Source organism: Aplidium turbinatum, chromosome 9 (genome assembly GCF_918807975.1).
Source record: "Aplidium turbinatum chromosome 9, kaAplTurb1.1, whole genome shotgun sequence".
Lineage (NCBI taxonomy): Eukaryota > Metazoa > Chordata > Ascidiacea > Aplousobranchia > Polyclinidae > Aplidium > Aplidium turbinatum.
Window position 1 is genome coordinate 13,025,164 of NC_137480.1, and position 24,140 is coordinate 13,049,303.

The following is a 24,140-nucleotide window of genomic DNA, read 5'->3' on the forward strand; positions in this document are numbered from 1 at the left end:
ATTAGAAAGCTTGGAAACTAGAAAAAAAAAACATCATGTATAGCCTATATCCTTTGCAATTTCATTGCAATATCATGCCGTTGAATTTCCTCCAGATTTAATTTTCTTTTATAGACAATTCCTCCTGTTTCGATGGAAAACTACTTCCATAATAGGCTATGTTGATAAATTTATCACTCCGCTGATGCAGGCTAGGCTATCGCTTTTTTTTCTGGAAGCATTTTGTCGCTTGGAGAGCATGGGCTTCTCATTAGTAGAGTTGCCCACCAGGGGAAAATAATCGTCTCAACTGCCGTATTAAGACTCCATGGGTGATGTAAAAGTAGGGTGGAGGCAAATAAACAATAATAATAAGCTTTGCATGAAACGCCGAACCAAAAATCCAAGAAGTTGCGTACGGTAGTAGCTTGATAAGAAAAACAATGATTTGCCAACAGCTTGAAGCAAATAAGTTTACTGTTGTTAAGTTTGTCAAAACTTTTTCTAATGATAATAATTTTTCTAATTTACTTTGCAATTTATGACTTATTCCAAAGGCCTATAGCCTACCTGATGTAGACGGAGTATTGAAATTATCTTTGCAAGATTTGTTACTCGTTGATTCAAACCTAGAAAAAAAAACATGAATACGATGCAGTCTTATAAGCTGTAGAATAAGAGTGTAGGCTAGCCTCTTGGTCTGTTATGGCCTATAATTGTCAATGGCTCAATGCACACTATATTGTAGCCTACCTTATAGTCAGAACTCAGAAGGGAAGTCTAGACTGGTATGTGCTCATATGTTATAAAATAAAATGCAGTGAAAGGCCTGGCTAGAAGCTATTTATATTTTATTAAACACGCTGGTTTTCTAATTTATTTAAAACTCGGTTTTAATAGCGTATAAATCACTTTTTGTTGTTGATGTAAATAACTGCACTTCAGTAGGCCTAGTCTACGTCGCATGTAGGCTAGGCCTATCACAAAAAAAAACTCACGGATTTTTCGATAAACATCCTTCAGTAAGAGCACGATGAACCAACAAGACTCCAATAACCATCCATATGACTCCAAGACATACTATTAAACTTATTATCAAAGAGCCTACTACGTCTGGATCCATATTTCAGTAGGCCTACTAACTAAAACTGAACAGGTAATGTGCAGGTACTTCACAGCTGTTGTTGAATATCATGTTTTGATTGGTTGCTGATTCTGTAGAGATTTTTAAAATGGTCCGGAAATGCACACCTTCAGGAAATGATTTAAAGTTATTGTTGGAAACAAAAAGCCTACGCTAAGATGGATGACACAAACAACAACTGTGTAAACATCAAGTTTTCATTTGCTTACCAACTAAATAAGAAAACGCAACAGGACAAACTGGTTGCGGGAAGTAAACACCTCCGTGGACGTAAATAGCGAAAGCCTACATCTGTTTCAACATGGAACTGGATTGTATTCACGAGGAATTTAAAAACTTACGTATACTTGAAGGTAAAGTGTAGTGGAAGTCTTTTGCGGAGCGCAAAAATTATGAATAAATTTCTCCTTTTTAGGTTGAGCCAGCTCAGTGATGAAATTTTTATCGTTTGAAATTGTTGCTTTCTCATGGAACAGCAAAGCTATAATAATAAATCACCATCCGACACAATAATGGGCTTGAAAGGTCGCATGACATCCGTGAGGTGTCAGAAGTGCATAAAGGTTGGAAATAAATGACATATTTGGCATAACGTGGAGGAAAGCAGAATAGCCTACAAATGATGCGCTATTTGGATCTCAGAATACAAATTCTTTCTCTTATAGTTTGCGTCAAAAAATAGCCCAACCCCAACTTGTACTGTAATTATTTACCCCGCATAGCTTTAATTTCACCAGGTGTCAAATAAGTTTTTTTGACCTCTAACACTCATTAATTTATCACAAAAGACATTCTGAAGAACCTTCCTGCTTTTGGCATTGTAGCAGTTATAAAATCTATGTATCTATCGAGATAAAAAAAACACTACCATAAATATTAAACAGGCTATAATACACTCAAATCAGGCAGAGATTGCATGAAGAACGTTTATTGACGGCGAAGCAACCCAAGCTGGTTTGTCAAACAAACGGAGTACATTCTACGTCGGCTATTGCATGATTCCGTTGAAAACAGGCTAAGGTGCAGAGCTTGTCCGCACAAAAAATGTACTAGGACAGAAAAAAATGACATCGCTAAGACACTAACAATATTGCTCTATAATATAAAGTATGTATTGTAGCGTAACAAAATTCAATATGCACTAGTGATATGAAATTTTTATAAAATGTTCTCGACATTGTTGGTCTGTTACATGACAGTCTTACATAGGTGCATCGTATCAAGATGTTGAATTAGACAATAAAAGTGTGTGCAATTACACAAAAATTATAGTTGCAACAAATGATAAAAATATGTTATATGTACTAAATGCTTTTCTGATTACAGTGACGCAATGACGCTGGTGGATTTCGTGCTGTCATACTTGAATGAGCATGCACTGGCCTTTGTGTCAAGTTCGGTTCGAAAACAAATATAAATCGAGTGAAATGTTAAGATATGAAATGTGTGCAGTGGGGAGAGCTTAAGGAAGGCCGCAGGCTAGTTTACATGCTTCATAATAACCAATTTGCGTATTGACAGATTGGTGAAAAAATTACAGCTAAAACAATGAACGATAAATGCTTCCATACAGCAAAAACTGTTATTTTTACGTGATTCGGATGAAAGATTTTGAAAAAATGACGGATTTTGCTGTCTGGGTTATTGTAAAAACTAGACCTACTATTAAAAATAAGTGATGCGGAATGCAAAGATTTGTAGAAAATAAATGAATTCCAATGGGAACAATATTATTGGCATTCAAACGGCTGCTTTCTCTCCAAATCATACGTCATTACAGAACGTCAACGTCATTACAGAACGTCAACGTCATTACAGAAACCTATTAACTTAGTTTGAACGTGCAACAAGGTAGTGCTTTCAAAATATCCGCATTTCAATTGTTTCTTTTTATCGACAATAGATCCTTTAAACGTATTGTGTACGACAAAGCAAATGCGCAAATAGATACTAATTTCATTGACAAGGTAAAATATTTTAGTACGTCGATCAGAAACTATCAGACACGAGTGATATAGTACGTGATTATAGCAGGAACACGATATAAGCGAAGTGTTGAAGATGCACATTAACGAACTAAGGCAAAGTGTACTTAGGTGTATAACAGTATATCAATATAGGAAAAAATGTATACCAGAAGCGAATGGAATGCTCTACCAGATACTATTCAAGACTGGGGTAAATGTTGTGATTTTGACAGTGATTTACCAAAAATGCCATATATTTTTACTTGTGCGACATATAGAAACATGTCATTACACCCCTGACCTTATTAAAAATATAAGAAAATATAAATGTATATATCAGGGGGGCACATCCCATTATCTTGATAGTTGAAGAATAACTCCATCAATCACATCACACAGTTGACTGTTGCTTCTACTGTAGTGTACTGTACCACCACCTCATAACGGCAGATGTTTTAAAATTTAAACTAATGATTGTAATAACCTACAAAAGCACATGATTGGTTGAAACGGCAAGTTTCAAGTCAATTTAACGTCTTTTGACGTCGACTTTGCACAAGAAGTGAGGAACCATCGTGACCAGTGATTCCTCACTGAGCCTGTAGGACAGCAGTAGCGTAGGTTGGCCTGGCCTGTTTCGCCTTGATCGCCGCGAGAAGATACTCTCGACCGCGATTCTGAATCCAGACCTGAAAGGTTAAGCACGTGACCATAAATGCAATGTGACGTAGTAAGTAGCATAGCTGGCTATAAAACAAAAAAGATATCTTCTCTGACCAACTATGATATTGTGGTGTTGAAGAATATTACGTTGAATGGGATAGCAATGACAAGAAGCATTGGGTTTACAAAGACATAAGATACATAAACTTTGTACTCACTTGCTCGAATTCCCTTGGCAGAACTTCTGCTCCTTTCTTTCGGCACAGGCCGGTGTCTTCCAGACTCAACTCGCATATTTGCATGTCGTCTTTGCCTAGTAAAACAAAGATGAAAACCAAACTGGAATCAGCTTGACCTAACATTGTACTGCAAGCATTACATATAACGTATATCTGTGATGGATTTATCAGTATATAAAAACAAGCATTAATTAGTGTTTTGTTCAAGAACATTCAGGTATTCAAGAAATAAAATAAATTTTTACAATCCCTAGTGGGCTCACAACTGCACAGATGTGATTTTGAAAACCGGTTACAAAAGTTTCGCAGTACTGATATTACAGCTACATGATTGTAAGTGGACATTACACAATTTCTGTGGAACAAAAGCCAGTGAACATGGTCATTATTGTCAACATTTTGGATTTGAATCCACTAGCGATGATGAGGAAAGCAATCTTTAAAAGGTCAAAATATGTTGATATGTTGAACACAAACAAGTTTTTCATTTTGTGGTTAAAACTTAGCAATTCTGACTATTATGTCAAGCTTTCAAAGATTAGGATTACGTAGCAAGCGAAAAGACGAAGACTCTGTCAAAGTGGCTTTCATTTTGTGTTATTTGCCTCGCTTGCTCAAACGCAGGTTGAAATGCTCGCAATTTTTAAAAGTGTCGAACAAAGCACAGGTTTTGCATTGAATTATGTGAGAAATTTCGTCCTTACCAGCGACAAGCAGCAGAGGAACCTTGTCGGGATGCAACTCGATTTGCCTAGCGATGTACTGGCCGTCGAAGTGCGCGTACCACCAGCCCTTCTTACGGAACTGTGGGTCGGGATTGTGTTCACTGTTCCGAAAGAATGGGATCCTGAAAAACCTTTGCTGACGACTCGGAATTCGCGCATGCGCGTTGCTGGCACTGGACGATGCAGCAGCTGATCGTTTCGTTGAAGGTGGCGGCGGTGGAAGTTTCACCATAGAATGAGTGGAGGCTGTCAACAGAATACGAAATAAATAAGTTCAAGTTTTCAACAAAGTATAGTGTTTCCTTCAAACGACCTACACTCCTACAGGACGAGCAAAAATAAACTATTTTGACAATGTCAAGCAAATTGCAGGACTAAAAAGCATGCTAAAATTATTAATAAAAACAAAAAGATAATAAATTAAAATAGTGGGAGTTCACAGAGTCACAGCTGATCAATTTGTTGATGATGAAAAAGAAAGTATTGTAAGAACATCGTGTACCGCTAATTTCTAAAGTAGTTTTCTCACCGTACTGAGACACGGCTTGAGGTGCACGCTGCTCCTGTGTCTGGTTCCTGGCTTTGTTCTTCGACTTCCACATGTGGTAGACCTTCAAACGGCGATGGAACTCCTCGCGACATTCCTCAAGTAACTCGATGTCTAGACGAGAACATTGAGCTTTGACATCACAACTTGAACATTCATCCCATTATCATAAAGGAATCCCAGGCAGCAAATCAGTCGTTTTTTGCATTGATTTAACGTCTACATACATCGAATCAACGTAAAAAGCGACTGATTTGCAGTCTTGGGAGTAATATAAAAGCGCTTTTCCGACCTCCTTAGACTTGTAACTCACCAAGTATGCTCTAGATTGGCGATAAAAAGTGAAAAGAACAATCTACGGACCTGTAGAGGTATTGATGACGTCACGCAACTCAGCATACTTCCACGCGGTCAAGTCGCGTTTCTTGCCAGATGTAGTCGCCATCGCCCTGAAAGATCATGCAACGTTGATATGACGTCTAAAAGTCTATTGAGTAAGTTTTAACCTTGTTAACCTTGGATATGGTAAGCCGATTTAACACTTCAATTATTCCTATGCACACATGAATGCATATTGCAATAAATGTGAGCAGAAGCACTCTGTCTATAATCCTCAGTAAGAATATTAAATTTCAAATATCTTTTGTCATTAGATTAACTAGCAAAGTTTATTTTTTACATTATTTCAAAGTCACCAGACGTTTGAACGATGTGAAATGGCCGACCTTTTTCTGGGTGAGAATGCAGGGTCAATTGCTCACGTTGCTTGTGCAATGTGCATACTAAGATCAGCAAATAAAGCTCTATAAACGCATTTGCGTACTTTTGCTGCTGTTGGAGAACAGCTTGCGATACCGGCAGCTCGTCAACAAGTTCTGATTGGTTGTCCTGAGCGAGTCGCATCGCCAGTTCACGGTCGCGCCTTTCTTGCTCTTCCACCGCTTTTCTGCAACAAGTCATGGAATGTAAATACATCTTCAAATGTTTCTCGGCAGTCGAGTGTAGCAAAAATTGACAGCGATAGATACGCGTTTCACCCGTGAAGCTGGGCTCATCAGCATCGCACCACAAATTTATGCCACAAAGCTCTTCAAATGGTTGTTCTCATCTCATGATCAGAATTTTGGATTTTATGTGCGTTTGTATGCGACAGTCATCACAAGCGTTGTAACTTTTTCTGGAAGTTCTAAGTTTCTGATGACTATTTACCTACATTATTGTGGGTTGAAAAAGAGATTTACCTTTTTTCTTCTTCAGCTCTTTGAACAGCAAGTTCTGCTTCAATGCGTTCCTATGTAGGAGAGTTAATAAATAAAATTAAAAATCGAATAAAGGTATAAAGTACGTCACGTTGTGTAGAAACTATTACTCAATATCATATTAGACTTAGTGTTATCTTGGACGGAAGATACTCACTTCGATTTCTCGCTGTTTTTCTTCTTTCTTCTTTTGTTCCTCTTCTTCCCTCCTTCTTTGCGCTTCCATTTCTGCTTTGCTAAAGGGAATTTTATTTGTTGTAAAAATCAAGTCAATAGAAGTGGAGGCAATCGCTGCAAGGAAAGAACCGGCCACCCCACCAGTAGGGACAAAAACCGATTTGGATGATGATGAATTCAACCAAAAATCTCTCAATTAGAAGCGATCTGAACTTGAAAAATGACCCGGATTAGAAAATAGAGCAAATAGTTTCAAAGATATTTTGAGCTAAATGGGATTTACACTGAAAAGCGATGTTGACATCGCTACTCTATAACAATAATTTGATTTCAGTAAAAATAAAAAAATTGTCTATATCAATTTGCGAGTTTTTTTAAGTTTTACAATTTGGATGACTCTAAATTTATCAATTTCATTGGTCACCAATCACATACATTCTCTTTTCCTCTTCTTCTGCTTTTCTCTTTCGTTCTCTTTCTTCCTCCTCTTTCTTTTTTCGAAGTTCTTCCGCTTCTCTTCTCTTTCTTTCTAGTTCCAGCTCTTCCTAAAAACAAAAAATAAACAAGAGTGATAAAAACATTGTCCAACGTTGCAACAACGCAGTATCATGGCAAAATACAAAACCAACCACTTTTCGAGACGACACAATGCCACCAGGAATCGACAGACTGTACCTGGATTCTTCTTGCTCTTTTAGCCTCTTCCTCAGCTAGTTTACGAGATTTCAGATCTTGTAGAAGAGCTTCTTCGTTCTTTAAAAGCGTCTTGTAAACCTTCTCCATCTGCACGCCATCCATGACAGAAGCCTGGTGACAGAACCACATGAAATCAAGAAGAATTATTTGACAACATAAATCAAAAGTCTTGAAACTACAGTATCTCCTAAGTCAACATTGAGCGCCAAGCTTCGGCCACAAAACCAAATTCTCAAAATGCTCAAGAATTACGTAAATGTGCATTACCGGTATGACAATGTGATGGCACATTTGAGAATAGAAACTGATGCGCAAGAAGAACGACCCTGACAGCAAATCAACCGTTTTTACATTGATTCAATGTCTGCAAACGTTAAATCAATATAAAAAAATGGTTGATTTTCTATCTGGGGAAGGTTTCAAGTTGAAAGAGAGGTAAACAACTCGCTCACCTCTTTCGCTGTTTCAGTAAGGTTTACTAGACGTACAATTAAAAAAAATGGTGAAGAAAAAACAGGTAAGGATGGATGAGGCAGACATGGTCGGACTAAAGGAAGAAGATGCGATAGACAGAACGAGATGGAGAATAGGAGTGAAGGCAATCGCTGAAAGGAAACAATCGGCCACTCTCATTAGTGGGGACATAACCGAATATGGATGATTAACACATTTACCTTTATCTGATGTAAATGACCTTTGACTCCCTTTTCGTGCGCATTAATCTTTTCAGTCATTTCATTTTTGTTATCTTTCAAAACTCCAACCATGTCTTGCATCTTGGGAAGTTGTCGAAGTAGAGAACGAACTTTGGTAAAAGCTTGAATCCTTAAAAGGTTGAAAGCGACATCAGCATTTGACAGAAAAAAACTTTCCTATGTTCGTTTTCTATCGAAAAATTACCGTACTTTCCAATATAAACACAGATGCGCAAACAACACTAATTCCATCACACATTATTTAGTGGTACTATACAAACAACAGTATAACATATGCATAATATTCACAGACACTTAAAATTGAGGTGAAAAGCAAAGGAAACCTATCCATACCGTGGTATATGCTTTTTCCTAGCCAGGTAACCACGCATGTTCTTCTGGATATGAACGTAGTTGGAAAGTCGCCAGACGATTTTGTTTTTCACTGAATGGTAAAAACAAATGAAGAGAAACTAGAAGTTACGGTCATCAAACAAGATGAGCTAGTGGTCTGTTACAAGACCTGTTCCGACACAACAGTGCTTCTGCCATAAAAAAATGTTCCGGTTTCATTAGATCACAACATTCTAAAAAATTTTTAAGTCAAAAGATGCGATAAAAAACAGAGCTGTTCGGAAAATGTAACTTTCTCAAAGCCTTAAGAGTTTTAACTACAACTAGTCGTGGTTCTTTTTTTTATTTATTTATACTGCATAAGAAAAAGTGTAGGCTTGGTTGCTGCAACTACAAAAATAAGATCGATATATAATGGCTCATTCGAAATCAGAAAAAAAAGCGATTCTTGCATGAAACAACCAATCACTATATTTCAAATGTGACTTTATTGCACGACCAGTCGACCTCGACCACTTACCTTGCGGCTGTAGACATGTTTATTTAAAGGTATTTTATCGCAAAAAATATTAAACCCTTTTTTACAATTGAGGTTGAGGAATTTTTTCTACTTTCAAGCTGTAACGTGAAGTTTCGAATTCATGTCGTATGGTAAAAACCAAACGAAGTTGCTGTGCAGAGTTTGCACGGTGAGTTGCAACTCGGCATAAATGTCACCGAAATACATTCAAACTTAGAATAAGCTGTTTCTGATTCCTAAATAAGAAGAACATGCTTGAAGGTTGACAGCACTTTGTGATGTCAAAAGCTTACGTTTGATGACGGAGTAGCTGCACCAAATGGCTTTGCGCCAACGAGCTCTCAGCAGCCATTTTTCCACTTTCTTGATTAAAACGCGCAAATTGTCAGAATCAGATCGCATCAGTTGATCGAACTCGGCAAACTGAAACAGAAGACTTTTGTTTAAAATCGAAAAAAAAAACGTAAAGAAGAGATATCATTTGAACAATGTTCAAACGTTTTCAATTGTTTATCCGACGTTAAACGGTCCAAAATGCATTATATTTCGGACAAATAATGCCAAAAGAATTGCAAACATGGATATGGGGTGAGCTAATGTAAAAACACTTTGAACTCAACAAATTTTACCAAAATGAAACTGTCAAGCATACAACGTATTTTAACACAAAACTTGAAAAAAAAATTTGTTCCTTTCTAATTACCTTTCCGGGTCGAAAGAAAATCTTGGTCAAGCCGAATTTGAAATCCTTGTCGTTCAGTCCAAGTGCTTTGAAGAGAGCCTGTTAGATGGAAAGTGATACTTTGTTGTGATAAGTTATCTTATGGTGCGCATTGTGTGTCAAACACAACTCTGGAATTATTTTAAAAAGCAATTTTGCAAAGACGACAACCTAATGATTAATCAAAAGTTAAAGTTGTTGAAGCTGTAGATGATTGTAAACTTGACTCTTCATAGTTAAAGCAGACCATGGTTATGGTTTAATGTATTGTCGCTCTACAACAGCTAAAGTCTTTTAGCGAAAGGACTTATTTTTAGTTTTATATCAGGTTTACGATGTCATCACATTATTATTATCCAACTTATTCTCGCTGCGTTATGCAAGAACAAAAAATACAATCGGTACCATTTATAAAGTGACTCGACCTGGAATCGATCTTAGATCTACCAGTACCAGAGCCGAAACCACTCGGCCACTGAGCTGGTACTAACAGCTAACTCATTGTGCTTGTAGCGGAAGACTGGACAAGTCTCGTGCACGTGATTAAAAACGCTGCAGTTTGTTCAAACATCCAATCAAGAACATGTGAAAATCTGCAATTTTGGAAGCGGTAAACCAGACAGCAAGTCAGTCGTTTTTTAAACGACATAAAAACGACTGATTTGTTGTCTGGGAACTCACACGATCCACTAGCAAGGAAATACAATGAAAACAACCAGTTTTTTATTATTCTCACCTTACAGAACAACCTCGGGTCGAGCCGCTTCAATTGGTCCGGCATCAGAGCTTTGTACATCGAGTAAACATCTGAAAACTGGGCTCTCGACGGAAATCCACCTTGCATCAAGTCCAACACGGATATCATACCTGTGTGGTGGAGTGGATATGTTAAACTCTTGACGTGTTTCAAACTATTGAGGTGCTTGTGCATAATCTCATGATAACAAGAACCAACAAAGTAAAGAAATCTGTTTTAAAGTTATTGTTTTCCTTTAAAAAAAAACACGATAGCCCAAGCATTCGTCTTGTGTGTTAACCGAAGAAATCACCTGAGCATTGAAGCTGGCTGAGAATCTGGCCGCCCTCAAATAGCTTGTCTTGCATTGACAGGTTTGGCTTGATACAGCGAATGAAGCTTGATCCGGTGGTGGAGAGTTTATCAAGCAACTGGCCGAGTTGAGTCTAGGTTTGAAAAGATAAGTCTAAGTACCCTCGCCTCATTGAATTGGACGTTTAATAACGAGCCAATAATACATATGTAAAAAAAAAAAGTAATCACCAGATCTGTAAAAGCAACAGACATACTGTGCATTAATACAAGCATTTAGAGAGACTGACATAAAAGAGGAAAATAGACATTTCATAAACTTTAGACATTTCATATTTAATTTAACTTATTTTATTTAAAATAACAGCAATGCTATCACGTTACAGAACTTCATTGCACGCCTGTTGATAACACTGCTGCTTTTATAAACCCGCATTTCGAAACAAGCTATTGAGAAGTTGTCTTCTCTGAAGAAGTGCACCACACTAATCGAGATTTTGCTAACACAAGACACTCTGCAGACTACTTGAAGCAAATATGAACACAAAACAAAGTAAAAGACGTATTGGAAGACAAGTTGTGTGAAAATGAATGAAGGAAAAATAATGCAAACATAAAACTCAGCGGAGGTAATTTCATGAATATATAAAAACTTATCGAAAAAACAAGCAAAAAAATAAAATATGATCCTTGAACATGCAAAATTGACAGGTATTTGCAGGTATCGCTTGAAGAGATAAAGTGAGACAAAAAAGAATGAGTTGGTTGTTGCAGCTACAACACGGGCTAGCCAATGGCTCATTCAAAAACATGCTTCAAAGCCATTTTGACCCCCCAAAAAAAATTGTAGTGTAGTGATGGAACAACCTCCGGTTACGGCTCCAGGCATTTTTGTCAACTCCGGCTTCTGGCCGGAGGAGCTATTTTCGTCAACACAAAAAAACTCAAGCAATAATCTGAAGCCGTAACTTCAAAAAGTGGTTAGTTCTCAAACACATCGTTCATCAATAGTGAACATCACAACCAGCATGCAAATGGCGCCCCACTCAACATTCCAACCCGCTTACCCTGAACGTGCTTCCCACACTGACGAAGTTGAGAGAACGCACCTGCACTGGCGCGTTTGGCGAATGCATCTGCAGTCCAACCCAGTGTGATCATTGATTAACACTAATTTTACGCTGAACAAACGTCGCTAGACGTTTTATTTACAAAAGCACAGCAAAGTTTAAAGTCAATACTAACACTGAACAAGGCATGACATATTTACAGCAAAATCCACTCGCAGACATAAAATCTTCCCAGACAGCAAAATCCGTCATTTTGCATTGATTCAACATATGCTGACGTTGAATCAATGTAAAAAATGACGGATTTTGCTGTCTGGATACAATCTGCTCTAAGTAATAACCAAATTACCTTGAATTTATTTCCTACGCTGTTGAAAGCAAGTTTCCCTTTATTAGATTTCGTGTCCTTGGTATCGAATATGGACCTGACGAGTTCGTGCTGGCTTTTACAAACCAGTTGTTCAAGAGAGTTGTGAAGAGCGTCATTGTTTTTCTCGACAAACCGAACCTTTTGTGAAATGAAACATAACCAGATGTTGTGAAAAACTTTGGTGTGCATTCAGGCTCATATATAAGCCAAAAGCTTAGGATTAGAACTGAGTGCTGAAAAAGCGTTATTTATCACAACATACCTAGCTTACACTTAACATTTGTCAAATGAATTTTAAATCGTTAATAAAAGTAAAAAAAAGCAAAAGTTCTTACAGTTTGGTAGCATACAGCTCCAGCAAAGTGGCGAATAAGAAAGCCTTCGTCGTCGCGGATGTTTCTGTGCATGGCAAGCTGCGACTTGCGGGGAATCTGATGTGACAAAACCAATCAATCATTTTATTTTTCGTCATTAACGCGTCCAGGACGAAAAACATACTACTAACTACAAAATTCGATATAGACCTACCAGCACGTTAATGAACGGGAAAAGGTGGCAAAACCTTGAAAGGTTTAATACGTGCCTGAATGGAAAATCATGTCGTAGGCTATATGTCTGTAGTTAGCACGGCCACAAAACCCAAAAAACAAAAAGAAGCAAACATGTAGTAATGAATGACAGCCTAATGAAAAGTGATGAACAATTTTAAGAACCCAGTGAGCAAATTAGTTCGTTGATACATTGATTCAACGTTTCAGGCGTTGAATCAATGTCAAAATGGCCGACTCTAAAAAGCGACGTCTACGTCGTTTGCAAACTAAACAACAAAAGCGTATGATAAATTAACGACTACACTTTAACCAACAGAGTAGACATTATAATCAATACGCTAATAGCTTGTGTAAATAAGGTGCTTACCGATATTCTGAAATGGTTCTTATGTTTTGAGTGTACTACTGAGGTGAAGTGCGTATCGGCTGGTCGAGGCAGTTTATTCTCTTCATCCAGAATATCAAGAATGCCAACTTTAGGCGCTTCGATTAGATCTGAATAATTCATTACGAAATTTATGAATCGAATTATTCAGGTCGTCAGAAATTAAAACGTTGCGAGAAAAGGTTAAGAAAAGCGGCAAAACTCGATAACGCATGATCATCATCTGCTCGCTGAAAAGTGGATTATGACGTTGACAAAGCAGCAGAAGACATGACGCAGCAAAAATCCGTATTACCACAGGTGACTACACCAAATATAAATCACTTGCCGATGCAATCTTGATTGTCAGCGTAAGTGACTTCATGAACGCCAAGACCTTCTTTGGCGTACAGCTCTTGTTCTTCCCGCAGCACTCTCTCGTTGAAGAACTGTTGAAGTTTCTCATTGCAGTAATTGATGCAAAATTGTTCGAAGCTGTTTTCTTCGAAGTATTCTGAACCAATATGCAGATTATTATCATCACAGTGTAAACTCTACGAAATAATAAAATGCAGCTTTCCAATGCAAAAACAAATACTAGATCACACATTCAATCCAACTAATTAGTTCCTGCAAGCTCAATTGTTACTCCCGATTTTTATCGAAGCCGATTTTTCACCAGTCCACCGCAAAGATAAATTACCGAGTTACAGAGAAAATTCAAACCAACGGCATTTATGACGACACAACTACGGAATTTACCACATGGCTGATAAGATTCTGATGTTAACGTGGCAGGCCACAATTGGGCAACAACTAACACCAATAATGAAAAAATATAGCCATCTGTAAGATTGACAATTGTGGCACATGCGTCAAAAGGTCATTCCTTTTAGAAAGAAATTTTCCGTTGGTCTTTCCGCTACCTACGACACAGTGTGGCACCAAGGCTAAATGCTTAAGCTTCTTCAAAAAAAATTTCTGATAAACACATGGTGAGCTTCCTTACTAGTATCTTGAAAAATAGAACTTTTGTTCTGAAGACCAAAAATGGACAATGTAGTTGTTCTGGTCTAGAGTACCTCATGGGTACCTGTAACCAATGCTTTGCAAGATTTACAGGGATGTTCTACAAACAAAGTCAAGCTAGACAGTATAATACAGTCAAGCCAGCTGACGAGCTTGCATTATTTTACTCCAACAAGTGGCATGGTGTAAAAGTTGTTACAGTGCATCCGATATTACTCAAATATCAGAACATCTGAGATTTTCTCGTCATGCTGCAGGAGTAAAAGTTGGGATGAAACAGCAGGACGAGCAGTTGAAAGTACTTCCAAACACCTCACACCCCCACCAGGATCAGAATTACCCAGGATACATTGTGAATGTGAAAGGCTCATCGTCTCCATACTGGAGTAGGGTGTTTTAACAGCAATGTGCTAAAAAAGCCCTTGCAGAATCATCATCTTCTGTACGCGGACCAAATTCCCACATCACACAACACATCATCCACCACTGCACTGCCCTATCTTTAGATGGAATAACTGTTTTTTTTTTTGCTGAGACTTTTCGGTCATTTGTCCAAAATAACTTGAAAAAATTCGGTCATTTTTTCTGATGAAAATATTTCCTTTCAAGCAGCTGATACAAACCAAAATTTGCACTTCCTGACTAGCTACAACATTAAGTTTCGCTGAGAAACGTTGTCCTGTTTTATCTCGAAAGGGACATTTGACCGAATTGACTATATCATATATTTTTTCGGACATTTTGACCGAATTGACTATATTTTTTTTCGGACATTTTGCTAAAAAATCGGTCAATGACCGATATACGACCGAAAAAAAAAAACCCAGAAATTTCATGGATATGCAAATCTTACAGCGGCTGATAGCAACACAGTCCAATGACTGCAGCGCCTGAGTGAAATAACCTGACTGTGCCCAAGTTATCCATCAGAAAAATACATCCAGCAACACTACAATTTAGTGAATCATTCCTTACCGAAGCCGGCAATGTCGAGGATCCCGATATAGCCGGTGGATGAATCAAACGGGAAGCACAGATTGATTCTTGAAACGACGTGGTCAAACAAACGGGAATAGACTGCTTTTGCCAACGCTTCTCTGGCATTGTTTGACTGGTCTTTCTTTAAAGGAACTCTGAAAAAAAAACAGCAAATAAAAAAGACAAAAAATAATGTAGGTGTTTTCAAACGTCGCGAACCATCCTTACTGTGACCCACTCTGATTGATTGAAAAGGATTTCAGCATTGAAGAAATACATTTAAATCAAAAAAATCGGTTAGATCATACTTTATCGTCGTCTTTTCCCCAACCGACTGCATGGACCGAGTGGTGAGGGATTCCGTTAGAGCCTTCGGATCCAAACCGAGCAGTTCTGAAGTTATCTGAACAGACTTTTTACTCGCTTCACTGACCATGCATCCACCTGTCAAAAAAGGGCAATTGGTTGTGGTCAATAACTTTAATCTTTTTGTCATTCCAGTCCGCAACCGAGTTAAAATGATGTTCTCAAACTGATTGCCCTAAAAAGCAAGTTTGATAGTAATGTCTTCTTTATTCAACGCTAACTATTTCCTCTACTGCCCTACATCGCATTGTCCGTACAATGCGTACAGTACACCTTTAGTACCTTTGAAAAACAGTATGTCAACTAGCGTTTGACAATTGACAAAGCGTTTCTAAGCCACTATAAACGTGCAATAAAAACAAGACTCGATTTAGATTTGTCTTCTCTATTCTTGAATGGCTATACCTTCAGACTTCTTCAAGGCAGTGTAAGGAATAAGAATGAAATCGTACTTCGTCTATTTTGAAAATAGTCTCTCATACACCTATAGTGTGGAGTATTATGACAAATTCTCTGCTTAAAATCAGGTTTACGACCCGTGTTTTAGATTCAATCAAGTTTTTCAGCGGAGAAAGATAGCATATCTATTACCTGACGATCCCCCGGCATCTTCGAAGGTAATATTGCCAAGATGAAGAACCCCAGCTACTACTTTGAAAATGTCCATCATTTCGTCAGTGGATATTCCCATTTGCTGCATGGCAGCAACTAGCTTTTGATAATCTTTCTGGTCATTCAACATGATGTCACTGAGAGAACCTTTCTTTTTATGCTGCAAACCATTCAAATTTGGAAAGATGAGTTTGTGATTGAATTTGGTTGTAATTTTTAATGCTCTTACGAAAAAGGTTAGAACGTCTCTTAACTGAATATTTTCAACTCGACGGTCAATGATATCGATTGTTAAACAGCGTTACAAGAAATATTTGATCACTCTTACCCAACGACTGCACGTATTTCTGGAAAACCAATATTACGAGACACCTTTATAAAAAGTCAAGTTTGCCGACAAAGGAGAAAAAACTCATGCTTTTCGATGGTTCAGGTTTTAAACACACACTTACGTTGTGTCAAAAACGTCTTCATTCCTTTAGTTTGCCATCAAAACTTTAAAGTTGGGTGTTGGGGTCTGGGATGAAACTTTTTTAATACGATTGTTTTGAGTAAAGCTTCGATTTACAGTAAAAAAAAATTTTTAATCTGCCTCATTGCTGTTTCAAAATAGAGATACATCATAGCGATGTCTTTCTTTCCGTCTTTTGGTTTCAGTACAAAAAGGCTACCAACCTCTGATGAAGATCAGATTCAGCAAATCCTAAGTCACTTTACCACTGTACTTACATCTTGTGAAAGTCGATCTTGTTTTACTTGGTCGCCCTTGTTTAGAAAGTATTGTGTGCAACCATTGCTCAAATACTGAAAATTAAAATCGCCGTTGAAACGTACAAGAAACGGTATTTAACACTAACAGTCTTGCATCCGTTTGTCCACGCTTGTAGTTGCATCACAGTAAACGACACGTACTTGCTACAACCACAAATGACGTCAGCTGGTAAGACTGAAGAACTTTGTAAATTACGATGCCAGCAGGAAAGTACAACTTTCTTTTTTAGGGTCTTAACACCTGGGCCAGATCGAAACAAATTTGTTTCTTGAAACGAAACGCTTCCGTGTAAACCAAGGTCAATACAATACATCGGTTTCTTACATTTCACTGCAGCCCTACATTTAATTACTTTAAATTTATTTGTCGACCCATAGTTTGAAAAGTGCTGTATAAAGAGACTGAGCGTTTTCTTGGCGGTCCCTATAAACCGATTTGTGGACCTTAGTTTAAACACTGCTGCCATATTATGATGTCCATACTATCATAATTGCGTAAAATTGATAGTTAAACAATGCATTAAATGGACAGAAAAACATGAAAACAACTCTTCGTCACCACTTGCAAGTGTTTTATCAAGACATAGAGCGGTTTGCCCTCAGCAATCAGCATGGGTCAAGCAAGTTCTATACAAAGGAGGATAAGGCGTTCTTGGTATCAGTACTTCAAATGCCAGAAAAAACACTGTTAATGAAATAATGCTTAAAATATCACCATACAAAACCCACCCTGAAGTTATCTGGGGAAGATAAATGAAGCTTCGCTTGAAGATCAGTCGGAGATCCACAGCACAAGCGATAGAATATGTGGTAGTTTCGCTCCCTCGGGTTTTGCGTGACAATGCGGGATTTTTCCAGCAGGTAATGAGAAACAAAACCACCAACCACTCTCCCCTGTCATCAAGGCAAACAGTTTGCAACAACAAAAATCGGGATGTGAAAAATGTATTCAAAATCATCTCATGGGAACCAGATAAACACTGACTATCAATATCTAGCTGTTGGCAACTGCAGAAGAAGAAAAACAAAGAAACTTGACAAAAAAATCAAACAGGAAAAAGAAAACAGCTTAACCAATGGCTAGGTTCTTTATTCACTAGTCTACGGTACCTTTGAAAAATGTATTTCCACAAACTTCCCAAAACGGCTGCTATTGTTGTTGCGCATGGTTTTTGCGTTTCCAAATGCTTCCATCAAAGGATTAGCTGTATAAGAAACTTGAGATATAAACCGTCGAACAAACGAGTTGTGATTACGGCTGTATGTAATACGAACAATGAAAACGCTAATATCATAATATCGATCGGCTTTTCACATTTAGGTGAGGTGATACACGTAACACTATTCTTTTAAACGCAAAACCAATATTAAATAAAAAGCGTGTTACTGGCTACTGTTTAAACTAAAGACATGTAAAACAATTCCGTAAACATAAAAAGCTGTAATAATGTAATTACAATTGGTCAGAGACTAAATATAAACACCCAGTTAATTGCTAACCTTGAACAATTCGCTTGTCAAGATCATCTCCAGAACCGTACGTATCAGCAAGGTAGCGCAGGACGAATTTCGTATTTTCAGTCTTTCCAGCTCCACTTTCCCCAGAGACGACGATTGATTGGGAGAGATTGTTCACCTTCATGTCTCGGTATGCTTTATCGGCTGAAAACAATAAGTTACAAGAGGTTGACAAAAGTGGGTTATGTGTGATCTTCTATGAAGATCTATGAAGGGTCACTGCAGCACGATTGCTGCACAATTTGTGAAATTATGCTCAAGTGTGATATACAAAATCTATAATATTGTTATTAAATTTAAATTAACAATTTAACCCATGCTTTTTTAACCCTAAAGAGCTTAAACTAGTTTTTTTAGAACTTTTGCCAATTAGATCCTAGATATTATTCTGCAATCTACACCACAGTGGTGACATTTATTTCATCGCAATAAACTTCACTCAGAATAGCACCTAAATCACCCACGCCACAGTATGGGCACTCCATGCGTCCGGAATGGCCCGTTTCGGTGAGTCCGATCCCTATTCGGTAACTTTTTCAATTTTTTTTTTAAATTATCGGGTACCGTAGCCTAATTATCATTGCCGTTTTAGGGTTAGGGGTTAGAGGTTAGGAACTCACTGAATCGGACTCACCGAATTGGACTCACCGAATAGTAGCAGACCCCTATAGATGCGTCTGTGCTTACAAGTCATGAGCCTGCCTCAGCATGCCACAAAAGCTTCAAGTTTCTAAAAATTACCATGTCTGTCTGGAATTCAATGCTGAGATAACCTTCTAACATTCAGAACACAATGTTAAGCAAAGCTTTTCCAAGCAAATTAGTATATATTCCAAAAATAACTTTCAGTCAAATAACACAATGTCCTTTCACATGTTTTAGAAAGAGAAAATGTTTAACCTACCGATGGCATAGCAATGCGGAGGTAAAACACCAAGAGACTTTCCTTTATATCTCTTGATTTGTTCATTGCCATAAAGAGCGGGAATGCCCCTGTATGGATTAACGGCAAGGAGGATATTTGCAACATAGGTCTGAAAAGCAACAAAGAATCAATTCAAGTAGACAAACAAACAAAATTGGAATTTGTAAATTTTCATATATACTTGTCAGTTATGCAAAAATAAATTTTGCACATTTAATGCAATTTATTATATTACAGTATACATCATACATTATACTGTTGTACGAAAACTTACAAAATGATTAGAAGCTTCTAAAATGATTAGAAAATGATTAGAAGCTTCTTTTCATTCATTCATAATGAATGAATGAATTATATTACAGTATATACTATACACATTATACTGTTGTACGAAAACTTACAAAATGATTAGAAGCTGAAAAAATAAGGAACAACAAAGAAACTAGAAGTCCAAATAAAGTAACTTTGCGGTAACATCTTTTTCAAATTACCATTTAATTACAAAAACTAACAAAAAGGCATGTAAGTAAGTGTTATAAAAAGTCATTTAATTTCAGTTCAATCATATGAAATGTTTCAGTTGTTAGAGTATATTTGAGAAATACTTTATAAAAAATTAGAAAACTGAACTGAATTTGAAACTGAGTTTGGAATGACCAGCCTATTTTTTTTTTTTGCAGTTAATGACGAGGGAGTAAACAACATTCATGTGTTAAAAAACAACAAACTTACTTTAGTCCTCTATTTCTGCTCTCCAAACAACAATATTGATTGTTGTCTACTAACTTTAATTAAAAAAGTCAGCAGAATATCAAGCTAAGTTTTCACTATTTGGATGTTATGTCACATGAGACGCAGCTGGAAGATAAGCTCAGAGAGACACTTTAAATGGTTGGATCACATTGTAACTAAGAGACAAGGATTATGTCGGAAACAGAATAAGACAGTTGGAAGTTGGTAAAAGAAAGCAATGAAGGCCACAAAGCAGATGGACAGATTGTGTGACAAAAGATATGGAAATAGTGGGAGTGAATGAGGAAGATAGTGTTGACAGAGTGATGTGGAGAACTGAAATCTGCACCAACAACCTCTCTTGAAGTGGGAATAAAGCCAGAAGAGGATGTCACAAGTGAAGTCTACTTCCTTTTGCACAACCACGATTAAAGAGTCTATTAATTATCTATCACAGTGGTTCTCAAACTTTTTTTTGTTGCGACGCCTCTGGAAAAGTTTTCTGGACTTGCGACGCACCAGCAAATAAAAGTTAATGAGGAAACTTATTATTAAAGTTTTGTTTGGTGATACAACAACAAAAAGCCATGCATATTATTTAATGTGACGTGTGGGCTTGTTTGTTTTTACAAAGTTCATTAAATCTTGGGAGAATTTTTGAAATTGCCACCCGCATTTTTCTTTCAGCGTTTATTGGTGATCGAAATTTGCTTTTTATCACCGCCAAGGCAGAAAATCCTGCTTCACATAAATATGACGTGACAAATGGGATAATAATTCGTAGTGCTTTCTTCACCAAAGCTGGATAATCGCCATTCATTGAAATCTAGAAATTTGCCGGATTTCCTGAATTAAACATCCTTTTCAGGGAATTGTCACAACAAAGGTCAATGTAGGCTTCTTTTTCTTGTGCAGTAAAAGAAAGTGGAGTAGGTTGGACGAAAGGATCACGAATCCATTCGTAGTTTGATAAATTTTTTGGAAAGTATTTTGCAAATTTCGACTCGAGCTTGGACAAATGTTGCCCAAATATGCTTCACAAATTTGAAGGCAGCGTCATACTTTTCTTTTCAAGCAAATTGGACAAGAAAGTGAAGTATCGAGAGCTTCCATACAGGTTTGCTATATCTTCCTTCCACAATAGCAGCTTTTTAACGAATGCTGCAATTTTATCTGAAATGTCATTTTTATGAATCTGAAATGTCATTTTTATGAATATGTCATTTTTTTGGATATGGACAGCTTTGTCTGATGCAAATAAAATATTATTATTCGGCCCTTGCATAGAAATGTTCAGTTTGGCGAAGATATCACACAAGTAGGCTAAAGTAAGCCAATTTCAATAAAAAATTGTTCTGAGCTAAACAATCTGCAAGTGGATTATTTTCTTGCTGCAAAAAAGCCTGAAGTTCATCCACCAATTCGTAGAAGCGTTCACAGAATTTTCTAAGCGAAAGCCACCTGGATGAAAATTAAAAGAGCAAACTCCGATGCGCTGCATTCATTTCTCCACAAAGTTTTTTGAAAACTCTTGACTTCAGTGGGCGTGTTTTAATGAAGTTAACAACTTTGATGACAACTGAAACTGCTAATCAAAGGATTAACCTCATCTTTATAAGATAAACTGAATTCAGCTACGAGCGAAACTCTTCTGCGACGCCCTTGGAAAATTGCAACGACGCACCGGGGCGTCGCGACGCACAGTTTGAGAACTACTGATCTATCATATTAGTCCAGCCATAGTCACATCTCACACTGAAGAGCATTTTACTTTTTGTTCCAAGCACAAAAAAAAAACTACCTCAAATAGCATTATTTAGTGCAGAAAATACCGATCAGATATTTAAGAATGGCAGTGAATTTTCACTAAAAACTGTACAGAAAAAGACAGCATGAAGAATAGTTATATTCATACTGTACAGTGTACATATTCAACTTACATAAATCACATCTTTTTTATACCGTAGACGTAAGTTATGAAGTAGTGTGGCTTCATTCAGGTACATCAATGCACAGTTGTCATCTGTATCTTTATTGCAGTCAGTTTCAGCTGGAAACACTTGATTGTATGATGCTGTGATTGGCTGTTTGATAACAACAAAATATAAGCACAATGTCACAAATTGATGAGTTAAGGAATAAATTGATTAAAGAGCCATGGTCGATCAATCACTAGTTTATTCCCAAGAAACAGCACATGTTCAAAAAATGCAACAGACTGTACTGTAAAAGTTGTGCACAGTTACTACTGTATCATACTTAAACAACTGTTGATATTATTTTAAACTTAATAAGGATTAGCTTTTCTTCCTGCAATCACGCATTGGCATGCTTGTTAAAAACACAGGCCCCGTCGTAAATGTGCAAGCTTCAAATTTGACTGGTGACTGATTTGCTATATATACTTGATAGCAGTCAGAATCGCTAGTACAATAAATTGATAGTCTGAGCAGTATATGGTTGATAAATATGGTCTTTGTCACTTTGTGTATAATTCTTGTGATTTTGGACTACTTTTGTTGGAAGAAATTTTGGCACTTGTGTTTGAAAATTTTAAAGTATCTAGAAACACAGCTAATGGAAAGGATTTGTCATTGTTTGAAACTAAGAGTTAGGAGTTTTTTAGCAAATTAAGATTTAGTGGTTACACTTTGGCAATTTTGTGTTCCAAAACTATTATTTCAAACATATATAATATATATATATATATATAAAACGAAGCTTGGCTATTTTTACACACTTTGTCACCATGGTTACAATCAGGTGTTGCCAGTTAGGATGTTTTCAACAGCTTTAAACTTTTCTCAAATTAGGGCAGAACTTCTTATCTGGCAACACTATTGAGGCTATATTTACACTATGCATTATAGTTAAGTACATTGGACCAAAAGTTCAAATTAGAGTTGGCAAAGCCTGTGAATACAGGTGACAAAGGCTAACATCATCTTACATTTAATATAAGTTAAGGTTATACAGTAGTTACCATGGTCTCTGAGACTATAGTACGGTACCCACAATCCCAAATGTCATTTGAGTTATAGTTATAGTGCATAGCCAGATTTATGTTACATGTTCAATTGCTCATTTTATATACATTGTAGAACGTTTGAGTTTATTTTAATTAAATGTTAGATCTCTTTGTGTAACAAAACATGTCAAACCCATTGAAGTTACTTTGTTTTGTCTGTCTATGGTTCAACAAAGTGAACTCTTTGCCAAAGCTTTAACATCAACGATAAACTAAAAAGAAAATAAAGTATTCTGCAATGATTTACTGTTTAAGCTAGTTTGTATGAGTAAATCCACATGGGAGAAGGACTAAATATTTAGGTACTTTCTTATAGCTTTCATAGCAACCATTAGAACAAACTACGTTGTCAATCATCAAGAGAAACTGGAGCGCTACAGTAATAATTAATGTACTTTTCGTAAATCTATGATTTTTGTTCTTTGGCTAGACCATATTTTTTGCAGTTTCTGTTGAAATATATTTTTATTTACAGCTTTTAAGGTAAAATTATTAAAGCTAAAATCAAACTATTTTTTGGGTTTTTTCATGAGTAAGAAAAAAAGAGTATTTAGTACAGTACATTAAAATGTTTTATGGTATCAAAGGCTTAGTTAAACCAGCATTCCACAACAACATAGCCTACTCCTACCTTTACTCCAGATGCAGTTGGTCTTATTGTAATCGAAGTTCGACCAATATCTACAATTGTTCCCAATATAAATCCATGTTCAGCATGAGGACCCCAAACAATTTTTCCATTATCCATTTTGAAATCAAGACAATTACAGTACACTTCCAGGTTACACCAACATTATTCTTTACAAAATATTGTTCACACAATAGCCTAATTAGTAACTTAAATCAACTCTGGGTATCACTGTTAATCACCATAGTTCTACTGGTTTTAGTCAGGGTTGTCAGACAGCTTTTGAGAAAAATAGTAATAGTTATAATAACAACGTTTATATAGCGCCACATCCACAGTCAAACTATGCTCGAGAGCCAAACTGGGTAAAAAACAGCAAAATTGTTCAATAACGTTGTTAATAATACATAATAACGTTAAAATTGTCAATAATGTTACAACAGAGTCTACCAGAGATGCAGCGA

At 36.9% G+C, this 24,140-nt stretch overlaps 1 protein-coding gene across 4 annotated transcripts; it reads right to left on the minus strand.

Moving 5' to 3' along the window:
• Positions 1-2,041: 2,041 nt before the first annotated feature.
• On the minus strand, positions 2,042-23,940 carry LOC145777597 (unconventional myosin-VI-like). Of its 4 annotated transcripts, none has more exons than XM_082589019.1 (31): positions 23,680-23,930; positions 21,961-22,104; positions 19,268-19,397; positions 18,346-18,507; positions 17,956-18,050; positions 17,575-17,739; positions 16,804-16,878; positions 16,054-16,234; positions 15,405-15,540; positions 15,094-15,251; positions 13,439-13,603; positions 13,093-13,220; positions 12,510-12,605; positions 12,154-12,312; positions 11,802-11,870; positions 10,736-10,868; positions 10,423-10,553; positions 9,669-9,746; positions 9,259-9,388; positions 8,446-8,536; positions 8,071-8,221; positions 7,376-7,507; positions 7,136-7,245; positions 6,681-6,759; positions 6,506-6,555; positions 6,088-6,210; positions 5,628-5,713; positions 5,247-5,378; positions 4,697-4,963; positions 3,972-4,066; positions 2,042-3,779 (listed from the first exon to the last, which is right to left on the minus strand). In XM_082589019.1, the coding sequence occupies exons 1-31, from the start codon at positions 23,794-23,796 to the stop codon at positions 3,681-3,683; spliced, it is 3,867 nt and encodes a 1,288-aa protein (XP_082445145.1). In that variant the 5' UTR covers positions 23,797-23,930; the 3' UTR covers positions 2,042-3,680. The 4 variants fall into 4 exon arrangements, 3 of the variants coding, with proteins under 3 accessions (XP_082445145.1, XP_082445146.1, XP_082445147.1); XM_082589020.1 differs by having other exon boundaries at positions 17,575-17,734; positions 17,951-18,050; XM_082589021.1 differs by lacking the exon at positions 11,802-11,870 and having other exon boundaries at positions 23,680-23,929.
• Between the last annotated feature and the right edge of the window lie 200 nt (positions 23,941-24,140).